The following is a 21,510-nucleotide window of genomic DNA, read 5'->3' on the forward strand; positions in this document are numbered from 1 at the left end:
CAGTTTGCAAATTTCCATGGCTAACCATTCTAGATCATAATAATGTACTGTAGCGACACCTGGTGGTGGCTTTGGTTAGTCAAACCCTCGGATTGGCTGCACCGATCACGTGGGTGTGGGGGGCCAGTTTCGTGCGCGTTTTACCGAGTTGTATCAGTCCAGCGCCACACTTGTGGAAGTAGTATCGTGTTTTTGGCTGTCTTACCGTTGCAAAATAAAATCACTCACTCGCCAAACTGGTGACCCCAACGCGTCCACTCGTATATTGAATGCAAGCCGCCGCCGTTCCCGATGCTCAGCAGAATGCCGTTAGCCTCAAGCTGCCCGTGTTCTTTGCCAAACAGCCACAGGTTTGGTTCACCCACGTGGAAGCGCAGTTTCATCTCCGCAACATCGTGGTCGACGACACCAAATACTTTCATGTCGTCGGCACGCTCACACAAGAGACGGCTTCGCGGCTGCTGCCGTTCCTCCGGGACCCGTCGGCCCTCGCGAAATACAAAGGCCTCAAAGCCCTCCTACTTTATACGTTCGCACAGAGATCGTGCCGCCTGCCTCTTACACATGGACGGGTTGGGCGACCGCAAGCTGTCCACGCTGATGGCTGAGATGCTCGTCCTGATGGATGGCCACCGCCCATGTTTGCTCTTCGAACAGGCATTCCTAGAGCAGATGCCTGACGATATCCTCCTCATGCTCGCCGGCGCCGATTTCACTGACCCCATGCAGCTCGCCGAGAGGGCCAACGAACTCTGGCTCGCTAAGCAGCAATATGACGGCTCCATCAACCGGGTCTCCGGGCCAGCGCGCCAGTCACCTCGGCGGGACCACGGTGACGCCCCGCCCACTGCTTCCATCGCAGAGCCAAAGCCACGAGCTGACGACTGGAGTAAGCACAAATGGTGCTTCTACAATCTTCGCTGGGTTGCTGAGGCTCGACGCTGCCGTCAACCCTGCTCGTTCCAGGGAAACGCCTCAGCCGATCGTCTGTAGAGGCGGTCGAGATCGGCCCGAACACCCGCCTCTATGTCCCTGACCGTCACTCCGGCAGGCGTTTTCTGGTTGACTCCGGAGCTATTGTGAGTATCTTCCCGCCGACTGGACGTGACACCCGTGCTGGTAAGCAGGGCCCTGTGCTCACGGCCGTTAATCGCAGTACCATTCGGATCTACGGCACGCGGACCCTCTCACTGTCTGTCGACTCCCACCCATATGAGTGCACTTTCATCGTGGCCGACGTCGCACAGCCGCTCCTGGCTGCCGACTTCCCATGGGCTTTCTCCCTCCTGGTCGATGTGCAGGGTGGGCGCATGATTCCGGCGTCGGCCCTCGGCCCCTCGGCCCCCACCTCCACTCAGCCCACAGCTCAGTGCTGTCGCCGAGGTTGACGGCCTCTATGCCCCTCCTCACTGATTTCCCCAAGTTCCTCAGCGCGGTGGCCCCCAAGCACGTGGTCGTCCATCACATCCCCACCGTGGGCCCTCCGGTACATGCCCGGGCGAGCCGTCTTCCACCGGACAAGCTGCGCATCGCCCGGGAGGAGTTCCAGCTCATGGAGGACCTGCTGTGCCACTGCTCCACCCCTCTAACAGCTCATTCCATGTCCCCACCACCCTCTCAGTGAAAAAGTTGCCCGTCAGGTTCCTATTAAATCTTTCCCCTCTCACCTTCAACCTCCAGTATGTCCTCTGATTCTTGATTCCCCTACTCTGAGTAAAAGACTGTGCATTCACCTTACCCATCTTATGCACCTCTATAAGATAACCCCCCCCCCCCCCCACTTCCCACCCCCCCCCCCCCCACCCCCCCCCCCCTCCCAGATGCCAGCACTCCACGGAATAAAATCCTAACCTGACCAAACTCGCCCTTGATTCCTGAAAACATCCTTGTTAAACAGCCAGAATTGCTCTAATTCTCTGGGACACTGCCTTGTAGCATGAGCAGATAGCGCCCTCTAATGGAGAGCACAGTGTTTACAAGGAAACAGAACTGTCCACCTTGGCCAACGTGATCTCCCGGTTGCAAAATACTTTAATTCCACTTCCCATTAACACACTGACCTTCCTGTCCTGGGCCTCCTCCAGTCAGATTGAGGCCAAATGCAAATTGGGGGAACAGCACCTCATATTTTGCTTGGACAGCTTACAATCCAGCGGTATGATATTGATTTATCTAACTTCAAGAGACCTTTGCATCCCCTCTCTCTCTGTCCCTCTCCCACCCTAGTTGTTGTACTAGTTTCACTGTCGTTCTGTTGCATTTCACTGCCTGTATAACTCGTTATCAACTACTCTAAAGCCAACAATGGACCATTGTGGGCTCCACCATCCCATGATTATTGTTGCCTTTTGCATATCGTTCATTCATTTTTCATATGTACCATCTGTATCTCTCGTTTCTCTTTCCCCGACTGAAGAAGGGTCTCGACCCGAAACCTCACGTATTCCTTTTCTCCAGAGATGCTGCCTGTCCCGCCGAGTTACTCCAGCGTTTTGGATCTATCTTCAGTTTAAACCAGCATCTGCAGTTCCTTCCTACACATCAGCAAATGATTGATTGGTTTTACACCTTGGTAGAATATAGCTGTCTTTAGCAACAGGCCCACCTTGTGTGGAGCATGAGAATTGTGTAATGAGCTGGGCAGGAAACAAATACGAAACTGCATGGGGCAAAGACGTTATCAGAATTAAGCTTCTGTACGTTTTAGAGTGACAAGCGATTGAAGCTAGGAAGACTATTTCCACTATTTTGTCTAGGAAGCTGGCTGCCTATTTCAATGACCTTGAAGGTGTGAGTTGATGCTGAGTAATGGATGGAAATCAATAATCAGTGGAATCATTGACTCACTAAGAAACTGACGTTATGTAGCACAGTGACACAGCTGGTCGAGCCGCTGCCTCACAGCGCCAGAGACCCGGGATCGATCCTGATCTCGGGTGCTGTCTGTGTGGAGTTTGCACGTTCTCCCTGTGGCTGCGTGGGTTTCCTTCAGTTGCTCTGGTTTCTTTCCACATCCCAAAGTCGAGTGGGCTTGTAGATTAATTGGCTTCCGTAAATTGTCCCTAGTGTGTGTGAATGTGGGATAACGTAGAACTAGTGTGAAGGGTGATCAATGGCCGGCAGGGATCTGATGGATCGAAGGGCCTGCTTCCCTGATGCACCTTTCATTCAGTCAATCAATCACCAAGTAACTAGGTGAGCATTTAAATCACCAAGGCGTCGTTGTCTGCTGGCTACTGTGGATGGGTGACTTATGGTCAACATGCATTCAATGGGGCAAAGGGCCTCTTTCTGTGCTATGTAACTCTGGGACTGCTTCCAGTACTGGTGGGACCTTGTCCTGCAAAACCACCAATGTCATTAACCCTTCCCTCCCCTATCCAGCACAGTATGCATACCCACAGCACAGGCAGCAACTTGGCTGGGGTCTCAGGCAATGCGTTGGGAAGATTGTAATAGGTTTTACAGACTCAGTCTAGGTAATAATCTTCAACGTCGTGAGGCAGTTCTGTGCCTTCAAAGAAACGCACAGGAATATCAGAGACAAAAGTGCAGGTGCTATAATGTGGAACAGAAAGCAAAGTGCTGAAGGAACGCATTGATACAGGATCATGGGCCGAAATGTTGACAATCTCTTCGCCTCCACAGACGCTGCCTGTTCTGCTGAGTTCCTCCAGCATAGTCTTTCTTTCACAGTTAGGGCGGCACGGTGGTGCAGCGGTTGAGTTGCTGCCTTACAGCGCCAGAGACCCGGGTTCAGTCCTGACTACGGGTGATAACTATATGGAGTATGTGCGTTCTCCCAGTTACCACCTGGGTTTTCTCCGGGTGCGCTGGTTTCCTCTCACACTCCAAAGACTTCCAGTAGGCTAATAGGCTTCGGTAAAAATTGTAAATTGTCCCTAACGTGTAGGATAGTGCTAGTGCAGGGGTGATCATTAGTTGGCTTGGACTCGGTTGGCTGAAGGGCCTGATCCACGCTGTATTACTAAAGTCTAAAGCCATATCATAAGGCCCTCTTTAGAACTGCGTGGTTAGTTGCAAGAAGAAGTAGGCCCCATGCTAATGCATTGATGTGTGCTCATCCTTGTTTTACAGATTTGATTGTTGGTGCCCACAATGCCGCCAAAGTCCTGGTGTACAGGTGAGGAGCTGGTTCTCTACAAGCAGTCACCATCAGCCACATCTCCAAGGATCTTTGTCCCCAATCAATTGTCCTCCTTACACCTCCAATTTATGGTCTTGCCTCAACCATTTTGGCATATTATTTTATTTGTATCAAAAAATAATTTATTTAATTTCAACACGATACAAAATAAAAAATAAAAAACTGTGGTGACATACCCACCGTCATGTTACAAAATCATCAAACAACGATGTTACAAATATTCTAATAACTACTGTACAACCCCGGTAAAGGGGCAAGCATCTGGCTCGGGCAGAGCCCTCTGCCGCCTGGCACCGTGACTCGCGGATGACCAATTTGGCCAGGCCTAGGAGCAACCCAACCAGGACATCTTCAGCCCTGCCTGCTCCCTAGATCCTGTCACCGGTCCTTCGGTCACTGGCAGCAGAGCCACTCCTCCCCTTGCGGACCCTAGGTGGAGTGGCGGTGCTCCTTGCCCTCCGGACCCTGGCTACAAGGGACACCCTACTGGCCCCTACCAATTTGGCATATTGGCCTTCATCAGTCAGAGCATTGAATGTAGAATGTACATGGTTAGCATGTTTGCAGATGACACAAAAGTGGGTGGCATTGTAGATAGTGAAGATGGTTGCCAACAAATGCAACAGGATCCTGATCTGTTGGCCAGGTGGGATGAGGAATGGTCAATGGAATTTAACAGAGAAATGTGAGATGTTACATTTTTGGAGTAAAAACATGGGCAGAACCTACACAGTGAACGGCAGGGCTCTGGGGAGTGTAGTAGAACATAGGGATCAAGGAGTGCTGGTACATAGTTCATTGAAAGTGGCATCACAGGCAGATAGTCAAAAAGACCTTTAGCACCTTGTCCTTCATCAGTCAGAACATTGAGTATAGAAGTTGGGAGGTCATGTTGTAGTTGTATAAGACGTTAGTGAGGTCACATTTAGAGCATTGTGTTCAATTTTGGGGTTATAGGAAAGATGGTATCATGCTGGAAAGGGGTGCAGAGAAGATTTACGAGGATGTTGCCAGGATTTAAGGACCTGGGCAATATGGTGAGGTTGAGCACACTAGGCCTCTATTCCTTGGAGCGCAGGAAGATGAGAGGTGATCTTATAGAGGTGTACAAAATCATGAGAAGAATTGATTGCGTAGACACACAGAGTCTCTTGCCCAGATTAGGTGAATCAAGGACCAAGGTGAGAGGGGGAAGGTAGTAACGAATGATACAACAGTGAAACGAGTGGGGAGGGAGGGGATGCAATGGTTACCTGAAGTTAACTAAATCAATATTCGTACCACTGTTGTGCTGTTCTGTGTTCTGTGTCAAATGTTTCAGAATGCTGCCGGAGCTCTGGGTACAGTTGGATTGTGCCTGAGCGATTCTGCAATGTATATCCACATTGCCAACAACATTCTGGCGATGGACACAAAGTGCTGGAGTAACTCTGCGGTTCAGGCAGCATCTCTGAGGAAAAAGGATGGGTGACGTTTCCTGTCGGGTCTGAAGTAGGATCCCCCCCCCACATCCATACCCACACCCATCCCCACATCTATATTTGAGTCTGAAGAAGAGTACCGACCCAAAACATCATCTATTCCTTTTCTCCTGAGATGCTGCCTGACCCGCCGAGTTACTTCAGCATTTTGAGTCTATCTTCTATAATATGGGAAGGGAATGTTGTAAGTCAGTGCCTGTCTCTGCATGTGTATGTGAGGTAGGGAAAGGTGGCGGGCTGATAAGTTGAGGTGCAATACAACAGTGCTGACCACACAAGATGCTAAGTTCTTCTCTTTCTCCAACAGGGCAAAACCGGTTGTAACAGCAGAGGCCAAACTCACCATCACACCAAATACTCTGAATCCGGAAGTAAAGTCATGCAAGTTGTCAAAAGATAACACCCCCGTGACATGGTAAGGCGGGGGGAGGAGTGGAGAGGAGAAACCAATGGAGGACATAGCCTGGGGTACTTTGTAACTTTGTCAATGCCCTTTATGTAGCACCTCTTTGCATACCTTGCCTCCTGCCCAGCTGATTGGTAAGCATGACGCAAATGACGTCACGCGCGAACTTAGCGCATACTTAGCGCGAACTTCGCGTGAACTCCGCTTCCGTTTGGTCGCGTCAAACGCACGCAATCGCGTGCAAGTGGGACAGGCCCTTAACGCTGTGGAAAAATGTTAAATGTTCTGCCCATTCAACCACAATAACTCCAGTAATCTCCAGTGACAGCTGTTTCCGAGGGAAGGGCAGGGAGCTCTGCCGCATTGAAAGTGTCAAAGTGAGAGACATTTCTCTACTCTTAGATGTACAAAACCATGAGAGGAATAGACGCAGAGTCTCTTACCCAGAGTAGGGGAATCGAGAACCAGACGACATAGGTTTAAGGTGAGGATCAAAGATTTAATAGGAACCTGGAGGGTAACTTTTTCACACAGAGGTTGGTGGGTGGGTGGATGGAACGAGCTGCTGGAAGAGATAGTTGAGGCAGGTACTATCGCAACGTTCAAGAAACATTTAGACAGGTACATGAATAGGGTAGGTTTTGAGGGATATGGGCCAAGCGTAGGCAGGTGGGACTAGTCTAAATGTTGGTCGATGTTAGTGTAATGTAGATGTTGGTCAGTGTGAGCAAGTTGGGCAGAAGAGCCACACTCTATGACTCTATGACTCTGGGTTTCAGTGGAACAGTCGGGATCTTGCTGCACAGGATGGGAAGGAAATCCCTTCAATTCTCCAGTTTCAACTGTTGCCCACATCAAGGGGTTGTTCACCTTGGAGCTGGAGATAAAATGGCTGCTACAAATATATTACTGGTTTCTACTCCAAAAGGGAGAAAGCATGAACGGGGTACTGATTGTGGATGATCAGCCATGATCACATAGAATGGCGGTGCTGGCTCGAAGGGTCGAATAGCCTATTCCTGCACCTATTGTCAGTGCTTAGCGGCACTTCTTGTACCTTAATGAGATACTTCTTAATGCAAGGATTCAGTCTTTTGTAATAATTAGGTAATTTGTAACAAAGAACAGCAATTGCTATGGATGGATAAGAGGCATGTTTTGAAATGCAGGATGACGCAAATAGTTTATAAAGGGCCTGTCCCACTTGGCGATTTTTTCGGCGACATATCAGGGTGGCCAGAAGATTTTGAACATTTCAAAATCCAGCGGCGACAAAAAAAATGTTGCAACACTTGAAATAACAACGCGAAACAAACGCCATCAAGGCCGCATCACGACGCATCACGACAATTTCCGCCACGTCACGCTGCAAATTTTTGGTGATCTGATACGTCAGTCAATTATGCCAGCAGTCGCCAAAAAAATCGCCAAGTGGGACAGGCCCTTTAGGCGATTTTTTCGGCGACAGCCAGAAAATAGGCTGTCGCCACACGGTCGCGGGGTGACGCCTGTATCATTGTGAGTTGTCTCCTCAAGTGATGTAATGTTTTTATTGTCGCCGCTCGATTTTGAATTGTTCAAAACCTTTTGGCGACTGTGGGCTTGACGTTGCCTGTCTTCTCCTGTCGTAGGTGCTGTCGTAGGTTTTTGCCAGGATGACGCCAGGTGACATTGGTTGTCGCCGGGTGATGACCTCGGTGAATTCCATTGGCGACAACCTACGTCATCCTACGTCAACCGGCGACAGTACCGGCGTCAAGAGAAGTCTTCAGTTGTCTTCATTTGTCGGCGACAGGGTCGCAGCTTGTCGTAGCTTGTCGCGGGTGGAGGGTGGTTGACTTCGGTTGTGGTAGGTTGTTGCCTGTGTGGTGGAAGGTTGTCGTAGGTTGTCGTAGGTGGACGTCACAAGTGGCAAGATGGCGCCTGCCTGCGGCGACTTTTGCGGAGCTCCGGAAAAGAAAAGGCTCAACTACAACTTCCAACAACTTACCTGGATCAGAAAAACGGCAGAAATCGGTGCCGTTTCGGACAAGCTGCTGGAGCACCTCAAGGCTCTCGCAATTTCGCGATCTCCCGCAGCTGCGGGAACCCCGGACTTTAAACTTTCCCACGCTGGCTGTGGAACTCCCGACCCGACTGTGGATCCCAGGTACTGTACCTTGAAACCCCGGGATGACCCCCAGAGCCGACGGGCTGGATCTTCCAGGAACAACGGAGCTGGAGCTGCCGACTTTGAGGGAACCCCTGTTTGTTATGGAGCTGGAGCTGCCGTCTGTGAGGGAATCCCCATTCCAGCGCAGGTCCGCAGAAACAGCAGGTACAGCAAGTACAGTACCTGGAAACAAAGGGGAAGCCTCCATTGTGTCCGGAAACGTGGCCGTCGGGCAGGACTTCAGGTCAGAATGAAGCGCAGGGCCCCTACTATCCTACTGGCTAATGTACAGTCCCTTGAAAATAAAGTGGAGGACTTAAGGGCAAGACTGCTTTATCAAAGGGAGTTGAGGGAATGCTCTGTGTTCTGTTTCACGGAGACATGGCTCACCCCCAGCTCCCCAGACTCAGCGGTCCAGCCTGAAGGGTTCTCCATCCACCATATGGACCGTACCCTGGGATCTGGGAAAGGGAGAGGAGGGGGCGTCTGCCTCATGGTCAACTCTGCGTGGTGTTCAGACGTGGCAGTCCTGTCCAACACCTGCTCTCCACACCTCGAACATCTGGCGGTGAAGTGCCGTCCCTTCTACCTCCCAAGAGAATTCATCTCCGTTATCCTGACCGCGGTCTACATCCCACCCCAGGCAAACATCCGTCTGGCACTGGAGGAGCTGCACGCCGTGGTCAACAAACACCAGACGTCTTACCCCGAGGCATTTACCACCATTGCTGGGGACTTCAATAAGGCGAACCTCAAGAAATCACTCCCAAACTTCCACCAACATGTCTCCTGCTGCACCAGAGGACCTAACACCCTCGACCACTGCTACACCACCATTAAGAATGCCTATCGTTCTATCCCTCGCCCTCACTTCGGTAAGTCCGACCATACCGCTGTTCTGCTTCTTCCTGCCTACAGGCAGCAATTAAAGAGCGCACCCCCAGAAGTGAGGACAGCACAGAGCTGGTCGGGGGGGTGGGGGGGGGGGGGGGGGGGTGGGGGGGGGGGGGGGGCAGAAGAACAACTCCAGGACTGTTTGGAGTCTGTAGACTGGGCAATGTTTAAGAACTCGGCAACGGACTTGAACGAATATGCCACAGTCGTTACAGACTTCATAAAGAAATGTGTGGAGGACTGCATCCCTACAAAAACCTTCCGAGTGTTTCCCAATCAGAAACCTTGGATGAACTTTGAGATCCGCACTCTCCTGAAGTCCAGACACAGGGCATTCACCTCCAATGATACAGTGGCCTACATGAAGACCAGATACGACCTTGGTAAGGCCATCAAAAAGGCCAAAAGGGACTTCTGCTCCAAACTGGAGGACGAGACAGATGTTCGGCAGCTGTGGCAGGGCCTGAATGCAATCACCTCCTACAAGGCGAAACCAGGAGGCAGCTCGAATGTCGGTGTAACATCACTCCCTGACGAGCTCAATGCGTTTTACGCACGCTTTGACAGGGAGAATACTGATGTGCCTTCCCGATCCCCCATTCGCTGTGATGGCATTTCAGTCTCAGTCACAGAGGCCGATGTCAGGAAATCCTTCAGAGGGGTGAACCCCCGAAAAGCGCCTGGTCCTGATGGTATACCCGGTCGTGTTCTAAAAACCTGTGCGGACCAACTGGCGGGAGTTTTTATGGACATTTTCAACCTCTCACTTCTGAGGTCTGAAGTCCCCACCTGCTTTAAAAGGGCATCAATCATACCGGTGCCCAAGAAGAGTAAGGTGACGTGCCTCAATGACTATCGACCAGTGGCACTAATGCCGGTGGTGATGAAGTGCTTTGAGAGGTTGATCATGGAGCAAATCAACTCCTACCTCGACAAAAACCTGGACCCACTGCAGTTCGCGTACCACCACAACAGATCAACGGTGGATGCGATCTCGCTGGCCCTCCACTCCGCACTGGACCACTTGGACAACAAAAACTCATATGTCAGGCTGTTATTCATTGATTACAGCTCAGCATTTAACACAATCATCCCCTCCAAACTGGTTACCAAACTCGCAGAACTGGGTCTCTGCGCATCCCTCTGCAACTGGATCCTCGGCTTCCTCATCCACAGACCACAGTCTGTTCGTATTGGTGGAAATGTGTCAGCCTCTATAACAATCAGCACGGGAGCACCTCAAGACTGCGTGCTCAGCCCCCTGCTGTACTCACTCTATACCCATGACTGCGTAGCGAACCACAGTGCGAACTCCATCATCAAGTTCGCTGACGACACCACTATTGTGGGGCGTATCACTGATGGGGATGAGTCAGAATATAGAAGAGAGATCGAGCAACTGTCCATATGGTGCCAGCGCAATAACCTGGTCCTCAACACCAGCAAAACCAAAGAACTGATTGTGGACTTTGGAAGGAGTAGGAGGGGGACCCACAGCCCCATTTATATCAACGGGTCGATGGTTCAAAGGGTCAAGAACTTCAAATTCCTGGGCGTGCACATCTCTGAAGATCTTTCCTGGTCCGAGAACACTAACGCAATGAAGGTTCTCCACTTCTGTCTGTTCTGGGCTAGCTTCTGTACACTGGAAGTCCATCACGCCCAGTATTGTTGATTCCTTCAGTTGCTGTTTCCGTAACATATTTGTTTTACGAGACAGGGTTGTTAGCCCTGTGCTCAACCTCCAACCTGGAGGACCAGTGGATCACTCTTCGTCTCACCTCTACCCTTCGACCTGTCCAGCATGGGAGACCCTAACAAGAGACAAATCTCCCGCTGGCATAGCTCTAGGGGTCACTGAGACACACAAGCTCCCCGACCATGACAAAGTTACAATCCAACCGAGAGTTTCTGGGACATATTGACAGTAAACACTCTTGACTCTTTATTCTTGAAAAAGATATAAGGAAGTTCTGGAAAACATATAATCTTAACTGCACTGTAAATGGGGTGTCATTTTATAATCTTGTTACAAAAAATGATGTTATAAGTGATGTATCCTCCACTTATTGGGATGCTACCATGTAGGAAAGTGTTGCATCTGTGAAGAAACACGGGAGAAATCTGGTATGTTAGATATTTGCAACGATTAATCATTATGATTGGGTTCAATAGTTGTTGCTTGTTTCCAATAGCTGGTAAAATATGAGTGCAAATTTAAAATAGATGTAAGAATAATTAAAGGGGTTTTCTTTACATCATGGATATTCAGAATGCTAATTTTCTTTCACAGAGGTATTACTGAAGCAAAGCCAGGTAATCCTTTTTAACAATGAAATGGTTGCTTGGAAGGAATGTTAAAAATGTAGTTCAACGCGACTGTCATCTGGAAAGGGTGCAGAATAGATTTACAAGGATGTTGCCAGTTCTCGAGGGGCTGTGCTGTATGGAGAGGTTGAACAGGCCTTGGAGCACAGGAGGATGAGGGGTGATCTTAGAGTTATGTGGAACAGATAGAGTAAATATACAAAGTCTTTTACCCAAAGTAGGAGAATCGAGAAGCAGAGATCATGGTTTTAAGGTGAGGAGGAAATGATTTAATAGGAACTTGATAGGCACTTTTCTTACACAAAGGGTGGTAGGTATATACAACAAGCTGCCAGAGGAGATAGTTGAGGCAGGTACTATCACAACGTTTAAGAATTATTTAGACAGGTACATGGATAGGATAGGTTTAGAGGGATATGGGCAGGTGGGACATGCATAGATGGGGACATGTTGATCGGTGTGGGCAAGTTCCATGCTGTATGAGCCTATGACAATATAATTGTTTTGTGGTAAACTAACAAAGCACAATGGGTGAATAGTCCCCTATCATTTTCTAATTCGGAGGCAAGAGACATTGGGCAGAGTAGTTTTTGTAAATTTGATCATCTCTTGTCCATTTTATTAGCATACCTATGGTCTTAAAACATTTTCCATTATTTTGCAGTTTTACCATGCGTATGTGTGTAAAAGTGACAGGGCGTAATGCACTTCAGCATTATGGTAAGTACAAATATGAAATGATGGATTATGCCATAGGCACACTCTGACTATAGAATTTCACCATTTCCATCCTAGTTTTTATTTACTTGCTTCCATCTCTCAGCCACCCACCTCTGTCTCCTAGTTCAAGTCAAGTCAAGTTTATTTGTCACATACACATACAAGATGTGCAGTGAAATGAAAGTGGCAATGCCTGCAGATTGTGCAAAAATTACAGAACAGAATAGAACAGAATCAGTATTTACATATTAGAAAAAACCCCAGCAATTTTAAAAAGACCCAACACAACAGTAAATTGATACAGTGAATTAGTCCCTGGTGAGATAAGTGTTTACAGTCCTAATGGCCTGTGGGAAGAAACTCAGTCTCATCCTCTCTGTTTTCACAGCATGACAGCGAGGCATTTGCCTGACCGTAGCAGCTGGAACAGTCCGTTGCTGGGGTGGTAGGGGTCCCCCATAATGTTGCTAGCTCTGGATCTGCACCTCCTGGTGTATAGGTCCTGCAGGGGGGCGAGTGTAGTTCCCATAGTGCGTTCGGCCGAACACACTACTCTCTGCAGAGCCTTCTTGTCCTGGGCAGAGCAGTTCCCAAACCAGATTGTGATGCTGCTGGACAAGATACTTTCTACAGCCCCTGAGTAGAAGCACTGAAGGATCCTCAGAGAGGATTCCTGCCCCTGTTGCCTCTATCTGCCCATCACACCTGGTTTCAACTATCACCTTCCATCCTACTCTTTTCCTTAATTTAGTTTAGTTTAGAGATACAGCATGGAAACAGGCCCTTTGGCCCACTGAGTCCGCGCCGACCAGCGATCCCCGCACACTAACTCTATCCTACACACATTAGGGACAATTAACATTTATACCAAGTCAATCAACCTATAAACCTGCAGGTCTTTGGAATGTGGGAGGAAACTGAAGATCTCAGCAAAACCCACGCAGGTCACGGGGAGAATGTACAAACAGTACAGACAGCAGCCATAGTCAGGATCGAACCAGGGTCTCCGGCGCTGTGAGGCAGCAACTCTATGCTGTGCCATCATGCTGTCCCTGCTGCCTCCTTCTCTCTATTCTGCATTGTTTGATGTAACCCAGAGGGCACTGTGGCAAATCCCTGCCAGAAAGTCCAAGCACCCAGAATAGTTAAGAAGAAGAGATCCTTGTTAACGTGAATGATCCCGGGGATGAAACGGCTTAATGTATAATCAGCGTTTGATGGCTTTGAGCCTCTACTCGCTGGAGTTTAGATGGATAAGGGGGTGACCTCATTGAAACTTACAGAATAGTGAAAGGCCTGGATAGAGTGGATGTGGAGAGGACGTTTATACTAGTGGGAGAGTCTTGGACCAGAGGGCATAGCCTCAGAATAAAATGGACGTACCTTTAGAAAGGAGATGAGGAGGAATTTGTTTAGTCAGAGGGTGGTGAATCTGTAGAATTAATTGCCAGATGGCTGTGGAGGCCAAGTCATTGGGTATTTTTATAGTGGAGATTAATAGATTCGTAATTAGTACGGGTGTCAAGGGTTATGAGGAGAAGGCAGGAGAACGGGGTTGAGAGGGAAAGATAGATCAGCCATGATTGAATGGCGTAGTAAACTTGATGGGCTGAATGGCCTAATTCTGCTCCAGTAATTTATGACCAGGAACTCGTTCTTCATTCAGCAGAAATTTCAGCAAGTTTGCAGAATCTCGCATATGCTTTCTATCCCTCTGATATTCTTCATGATTCAATGATTCAACGATGCTTTATTGTCACATGTACCTATGATGCAGTGAGCTGCTTTGTTTTACATACAACCCGGTAAATCATGTAGTGGTGTGGGTCCCGTCGACATCTGCGGTGGCTGAGCCGGGCCTACCAGAGGGCACGTCCCCACTTGCCGGGAACACTCCAGGCCTCGCCGCCCACCAGCAACACTTAACATTGTTTCCGTGAGAAATCCAAATGCCAAATGAGGCCTAGTTACAGGTCCCTGGACAATTGAAAATGTAATCCCTCACATAGCATTTTGAACTGAGGTAAATACAATGTTATATTAAGTCAAGTCAGATTTATTCGTCACGTGCACATAAAATGCAGTGAAATGAATTTTCTAGCAGTGGTACAATTAAAAAAAAGAACCCACAGTACACAATAAAAATTTAACACAAACAACCACCACAGCATTCATCACTGTGGTGGAAGGCACAAAGTTTGGTCAGTCCTCCTCCATTTTCCCCCGAGGACCTCAACCCTCCGCAGACGCCGCTGTGGGCGGCCTGATGTGCAGACAAGGTAAGTCCTGAATCGGTGCTTCCCTACCGGAGACCGCGGCTTCAAGATGGTGTAGGCCGCAGGCCGGCGGTCGAAGATCTAAAGTCCCCGCCGCACCACTGCCAGAAGCACCGCAGACCGCAGGGCCGGCAGTCAGATCTCCTCTCCAGGGATCCCCGGCGAGGGATATCGCTCTGGATAATAAGTCCCCGCCGCGCCCGTGGTTAGAAGTAGGCCGCAGGCCGGCGGTCGGAGCTCTTCTCCTCCGGGGTCCCCAATGAGGGATCCCAGGCTCCGGACGCCCCGCTGAGTTACTCCAGCAATTTGTGCCTATCTTCGGTTTAAACCAGCATCTGCAGTTCCTTCCTGCAAGTGGTGGCGCCATCGAGTGTGGCAGCCTCACCTGCAGTTGTTCGTCCTTTCATCCTTTTTTTTATTTTTAGTCTCAAAAAGTTTTGTTTTGGAGGTATTTTAGTCTTTTTATGTGGGGGGTGGGGGGGGGGTGGGGGAATGGGAAACCATTTTTCTCAGTCACTACCTGGTCGAGGATGCGTTTTTCCTCCGAGCCGCTACTTCGCCCCCTCCTTGCGGCCTACCATCTGGATTCGCGCGGCCTTTCCTGCCGGAGACCAGACAGAGCTTCAGCTTCAGTGGCGGCGCAGCACTGAACTACCATCATGGAGCGGCCGATGCCTTACTCGGGTCGCCGTGTTGGAAGCTCCGGAGCGCTGGGACTGTCGACTCTAACACCGTGGAGCTGTGGTCTGCGGAGCTTCCAGCCGAGGGCGGCGCTGACTTTAAACACCGCGGAGGCCTGGGGTCTTTGGCCGAGGTTGCCAGTGTTGGAGCTCCGCCCAGCTCAATCTGTGGACTTCGAGAGCCGCGGTCTGCGGTAGAAAACGGCCAATTCGGAACTCCAAGCTGCTCAGAGCGTTCTTCCTACGCCAGAGTTCCATCATCCGGCGAGAGGGCCTGAAACATCGGGCCGCCATTTGCGGTGACTGCGGAGGCCTCAATAGGCCCTGACCACGGGTGAACATCGAGGAAGTGGACTGAACTTTGTTGCCTTCCCTCACAGTGGGAAACGTTGATTAATCTGTGGGGGGATGTTTTTTATGTTTAATGTTAAATTCTATAGTTTTGTGTTTATCTTATTTGTGTGCTGCATGGCAACTCAAATTTCACTGCACCAATTGGTGTATGTGACAATAAATGTCCTTTGTCCTTTGTCCTTTGCATCATTCTGTGTATGTACTGCTGTTGATCCAGCCTATGCTCTGATAATGCCGAGCTCTTGGCTCTTGCGTACAATTGATCCTTAAATATATTGCAGTCAGTTTCAATGTACACTGACGATCTATCAGTATTCAAATACTAATCCTATTGATCAGATATTAGCAAACAAGGAAGGACACAAAGTGCTAGAGTAATTCCGTGGGTCAGGCAGCATCTCTGGAGGGCATGGATATTTGGCTTTTTGGGTAGGGACCCTTCTTCAGACTGATTAAAACACATATGATTTAAAACACATAGGAGTCTGAAGAAGGGTTTCGGCCCGAAACGTCGCCTATTTCCTTCGCTCCATAGATGCTGCTGCACCCGCTGAGTTTCCCCAGCAATTTTGTGTACCTTCGATATTCCAGCATCTGCAGTTCCCTTTTGAACAAAACACATATGATGTCCTCTATGTAATGTCATTCTATTGATGTACATAAATAACCTCCTGTGTAGACTCCGAATTAGCCACGGTGTCAACATTAGCTCCAATGTGCACTCACTCACCCTATTAGTACACAGACATTAACTCCAATGCACTCTGTTGCTATATCAATGCACAGATGTTAATGTTAGCAGGCACACATTCACTTGTTTAAAAAGTTAATTAGCCAGTTGAAAATTGAAATAAAAAAACAAAATACTCAAAATATTCAACGTTGTGTAACATTTGTCACAGCAGCAATAGGGCTGGTCATTGGAGCAGAATCGGGCCATTCAGCCCATCAAGTCTACTCCGCCATTCAATCATGGCTGATCTATCTCTCCCTCTCAACCCCATTCTCCTGCCTTCTCCCCATAATCTTTGACACCCTCACTAATCAATAAATTGTCAATCTCTGCTTTAAAAATACTTAATGACTTGCCCTCCACAGCCTTCTGTGGCAATGAATTCCACAGATTCACCACCCTCTGACCAAAGAAATTCCTCCTCATCTCAGGGAAGATAGGACTGTTTGGTGAACGTTTGTGACTTTGTTGGTGCCAGAAATGTGGCGACTCTTGTGTACTGACACCACGTGATGTCTGCTGGGTGATTTTAAAATTAAAAATTACATTTCTTTATTTATATAGCACATTTTTAGTCAACTTGCATTGACCCCAAAGTGCTTCACATAATTACATCCACACACACAGGCAAAGGTGGGTGAAGTGTCTTGCCCAAGGACACACACAGGCAAAGGTGGGTGAAGTGTCTTGCCCAAGGACACAACGACAGTATGCACTCCAAGCGGGATTCGAACCAGCTACCTTCCGGTTGCCAGCCGAACACTTAGCCCATTGTGCCATCTGTCGTCCCCATTTTACCAGATTGTACGTAAAACAAAGCATTTCACTGTATCTAGGTACATGTGACAATAACGGATAACTGAATCATTGAATCCTTTCGAATGGTACGTCCTTTTATTCTGAGGCTGTGCTCTCTGGTCCTAGACTCTGCCATTAGTGTGCGGCACGGTGGCACAGTGGTAAAGCTGCTGCTTTCCAGTGTCTGAGACCTGGGTTCAAACCTGACCACAGGTGTTGTCTGCGCGGAGTTTGTACATTCTCCCTGTGACCCCATGGGCTTTCTCCGGGTGCTCCGGTTAACTCTCACACTCAAAAAATGTGCGGGTTGATACGTTAATTGGCTTCGGTAAAGATTGTAAATAATCCCTATTGCATAGGATAGTCCTAGCATACAGGGTGCTCGCAGCCCGGCGCGGACTCGGTGGGCCGATGGGGCCTGTTTACACGCTGCATCTCTAAAGTAAATTAAAGAGATAGACAGAGTTGACGTGGATTAGCTTTTTCCATTGAGAGTAGGGAAGATTCAAACAAGAGGGCATGATTTGAGAATTAAGGGACAAAAGTTTAGGGGCAACATGAGGGGGAACTTCTTTACTCAGAGAGTGGTAGCTGTGTGGAATGAGCTTCCAGTGGAAGTGGTGGAGACAGGTTTGTTTTTATCATTTAAAAATAAATTGGATAGGTGTATGGATGAGAAAGGAATGGAGGGTTATGGTCTGAGTGCAGGTAGATGGGACTAGGTGAGAGTAAGTGTTCGGCATGGACTAGAAGGACCGGGATGGCCTGTTTCCGTGCTGTAATTGTTATATGGTTATATGGTTATATGGGTATATGGTTATATGGTTATATGGTTATATGGGTATATGGGTATATGGTTATATGGGTATATGGGTATATGGGTATATGGTTATATGGTTATATGGTTATATGGGTATATGGGTATATGGTTATATGGTTATATGGTTATATGGGTATATGGGTATATGGGTATATGGTTATATGGGTATATGGGTATATGGGTATATGGGTATATGGGTATATGGGTATATGGGTATATGGGTATATGGGTATATGGTTATATGGGTATATGGGTATATGGGTATATGGGTATGGTTATATGGGTATATGGGTATATGGGTATATGGGTATATGGGTATATGGTTATATGGGTATATGGGTATATGGGTATATGGGTATATGGGTATACGGGTATACGGGTATACGGGTATACGGGTATAGGGGTATAGGGGTATAGGGGTATAGGGGTATAGGGGTATAGGGGTATATGGTTATATGGGTATATGGGTATAGGGGTATAGGGGTATAGGGGTATAGGGGTATATGGGTATAGAGGTATATGGGTATAGGGGTATAGGGGTATAGGGGTATATGGGTATAGGGGTATATGGGTATATGGTTATAAACTAAAATAGTGAAAACATCCTATTACTTCTCAGGTCAAAGATTGAGATTCTGTTTTTAATTTCTACTGCGTTAAGGTGCAGCTTTTAATTTTATCTATCCTTTGTTTCAAGTGCTGAACGCTCAGATAGAGCTGGACAAAAACAAGCAGAGGTCCCAGCGCCGAATACGATTCCTGCATTCATACCAAGCTCAGGAAGAGATTCAGTTTCCACTAGTAAACGAGAAAGAATCCTGCAAAAATCGAACCGTTTACCTCAGGGTATGTGAAATATGCTGATAATTATGTCCGGAGGTCGTGCTGGTGGGGGAGTAGGAGGGAACTGCCGATGTTGGTTGACACCGAAGATAGACACAAAAATGCTGGTGAAACTCAGGCAGCATCTCTGGAGAGAAAGAATGGTGACGTTTCGGGTCGAGACCCTTCTTAAGTCTGAAGAATGGTCTTTACCCAGTCTGAAGATAGGGTCTCAACCTGAAATGTCACCCACTCCTTCTCTCCGGTCCCGCTGAGTTGCTCCAGCATTTTGTGTCTATCTTCAGTGTCAACCAGCATCTGCACTTCCTTCCTACAGGGTTACATGTTGTCTCAATCGTATTGTCTTTCTGCTGACTGGTTATCACGCAACAAAAGCTTTTCACTGTACCTCGCTACATGTAACAATAAACTAAACTAAACTAATCATGGGGCATTGGTGAGAACACTTTGGTGTACAGTGTACATTAGCTTTTTTTTTTTAAGATTAGTGATATAGTGGGGATAAATTAAAGATAACATACTGTTTCACTATGTCCTGAAAAATAGTAAGATTAAACGAGAACTTACCAGTTTGAAGTTTGATCTGTATTCTATGAGGAGTTACGATGAGGGATTACATGAAGAACCCGCTCAGCACGCATGCACGGCATACTTCAAAACAGCGGTGTGGAATCACAGATAGACACAGTTATTGAAGTAAACATAGTAAAGACAAGGAGACATCAGTTTATCAGTTTGACCCATATTATTGAGGGTGGGAGCGGAGGGCACGTAATCCCTCATCGTAACTCCTCATAAAATACAGATCAAACTTCAAACTGGTAAGTTCTCGTTTAATCTTACTATTTTACTTCGGAGTCACGTGAGTGATTCCGTGAAGACTTCAAAGCTCCGTGATTTCAAACCGTGTAACAGGTATTATTTCACGCACTGCCGAAGTCCTTGAGGGAGGAAGTGTGTTATCGTAATCAACCAATGAATCTGTTTGTAGAAAAACACAATGGTATTTTTTAACAATAACAATAAATAAATTAAATTGCTCCCCTGGGTTTAAATTAGATATTTGCAGTCTGTAAAATCTTTTCTGCAAATAAAACAGGTTTTGCCAACGGCTTATTATAGAATTTCTGAACGGTCTTTCCCCCCACCATCCTGCTGTAGCCAGGATGTGGTCTATAAGCAAGTCCATTCTTTTAGCCGTCGACATGGATGCTGCCCTGGTGGAATAAAATTTGTACATGTTAGTGTTTATCCCAGCAGATTTTAGCACCTGCTTGAGCCATCTCGCAATGGTTTGGCTCGTCACCCGACCATAAGGTTTTTTATGACTGACCCACAAGGCTTTTCATCTCCCTCGAATATTTTGGTTGTGTCTATGTAGGATAGTAGGTGGGTCATGGCACATAACCGTGGTTCTGGCGGGTAAGCCCGGAATTCCATGACTGGATTAGGTGTTCCTGGTCTGCTCTGTATGATCAGTCTCTGGATAACGACAGAGATCTGGTCTGGAGCTGTGAGCATGCTGTCCAGTCGCAATAGATGTAGTGACTGGACCCTCTGTGCAGATACAAGTGCCATCAACATGAGTGTTTTTGAGCATAGATTGTTCCAGGTTGAGGGATCTGGCTGGTGGCCATCGCCTGAGGTATGTCAGGACCACACTGACATCCCATGTATGGGTGTACCTTGGTCTAGGGGTTAGAGTTGTAAATACTCTTCATTAGTTTGACCACCAGCGGTTGCGACCCCATGGCCTATTGTCCTGGAGCTGGTTTTAAACAGACAGGCAGGGCACTTCTAGCTGTGTTGATGGCTCTGTAGCTGCGTCCTTCATTGTGGTGAAGGTTCGCCAGGAATTCCAGTACGTTGATAACTGTAGCGGTTGAGTAGGTGGTCCCAGTATCCAAGCAGTACTTCTCTCATTTTTTGATGCTGGACAAGTGCTGTTTTTTAGTGGATGTTCGGAGGGATGCTGACATGGTGTCGACGGTATGTTATGATAATCCCAGTCCCAGAAGTGGTTTGTGCAGAATCTGCAACCCAGGAGTTTGATTTTTTCATGGCACGGGTGGCTTGCGCCCGACACTGGGTGTTAATAACTCTGGGTCATTGGGGAATACCATCGGAGCTTCAACAACCATGTCATGGAGTATTGGGAACCATGGCTGTGTAGGCCAGTCGGGTACTATCAAAATACCTGAAGCAGAGTCCATTTGTATTGTGCGTAGTCCCCAACTGATGAGGCAGAAGGGAGGAAATGCATAGAAGAAATATTTCCCCAATCCAGCGCGAACGCATCTACCGCTGCTGCCTCAGGGTCTGGTTCCCAAGCGACATACACAGGTACCTGGTGATTTAGCCTTGATGCAAATAAATCGATAAATTTTGCGAAAATTTTTGGGGGTTTTAACATCCATTCGATGTTGTCATTAAATTTACGTGACCTCGTGTCTGCCACTGTATTTAGCTTACCTGGCAGGTAAGTTGCTGATGGCCAAATATGTCTTTGGACACACCATTGCCAAATTGTGTTGACCAACTTGTCGCATGATACCGATTTTATGCCGCCCATATGGTTAATGTAGGCCACCACCGTAGTATTATCTATTTGTAACCATACATGCAAGTGATGCATATTTATGCATATGCTTTTAAACCATAAAAGTCACCCAACATCTCTAGATAATTAATGCCCAGTGTAAGTGGTAACGATGACTCTGGGTTAGTCCATCTACTACTTGTGCTGGATATAGAGTTAGTTGCTCCCCAGCCTTGAGCACTGGCATCTGTTTGGATAACTGACATAGGGTTAGTGATGATAATAGGCTGAAACTATGCCAAACGTCATCTTGGCAAT

At 47.8% G+C, this 21,510-nt stretch overlaps 1 protein-coding gene across 1 annotated transcript in view; it reads left to right on the top strand.

The window, feature by feature from the left end:
* The window catches only part of LOC116982094 (integrin alpha-8-like), a 132,593-nt gene that overhangs the window by 60,285 nt on the left and 50,798 nt on the right, over positions 1-21,510 (top strand). The window contains exons 14-17 of the mRNA XM_033035410.1: positions 4,099-4,144; positions 5,957-6,064; positions 12,094-12,149; positions 18,508-18,656. Coding sequence (XP_032891301.1) covers positions 4,099-4,144; positions 5,957-6,064; positions 12,094-12,149; positions 18,508-18,656 — 359 coding nt within the window. The remainder of the gene's footprint in view (positions 1-4,098; positions 4,145-5,956; positions 6,065-12,093; positions 12,150-18,507; positions 18,657-21,510) is intronic.

Source organism: Amblyraja radiata, chromosome 16 (assembly GCF_010909765.2).
Source record: "Amblyraja radiata isolate CabotCenter1 chromosome 16, sAmbRad1.1.pri, whole genome shotgun sequence".
Classification (NCBI taxonomy): Eukaryota; Metazoa; Chordata; class Chondrichthyes; order Rajiformes; family Rajidae; genus Amblyraja; species Amblyraja radiata.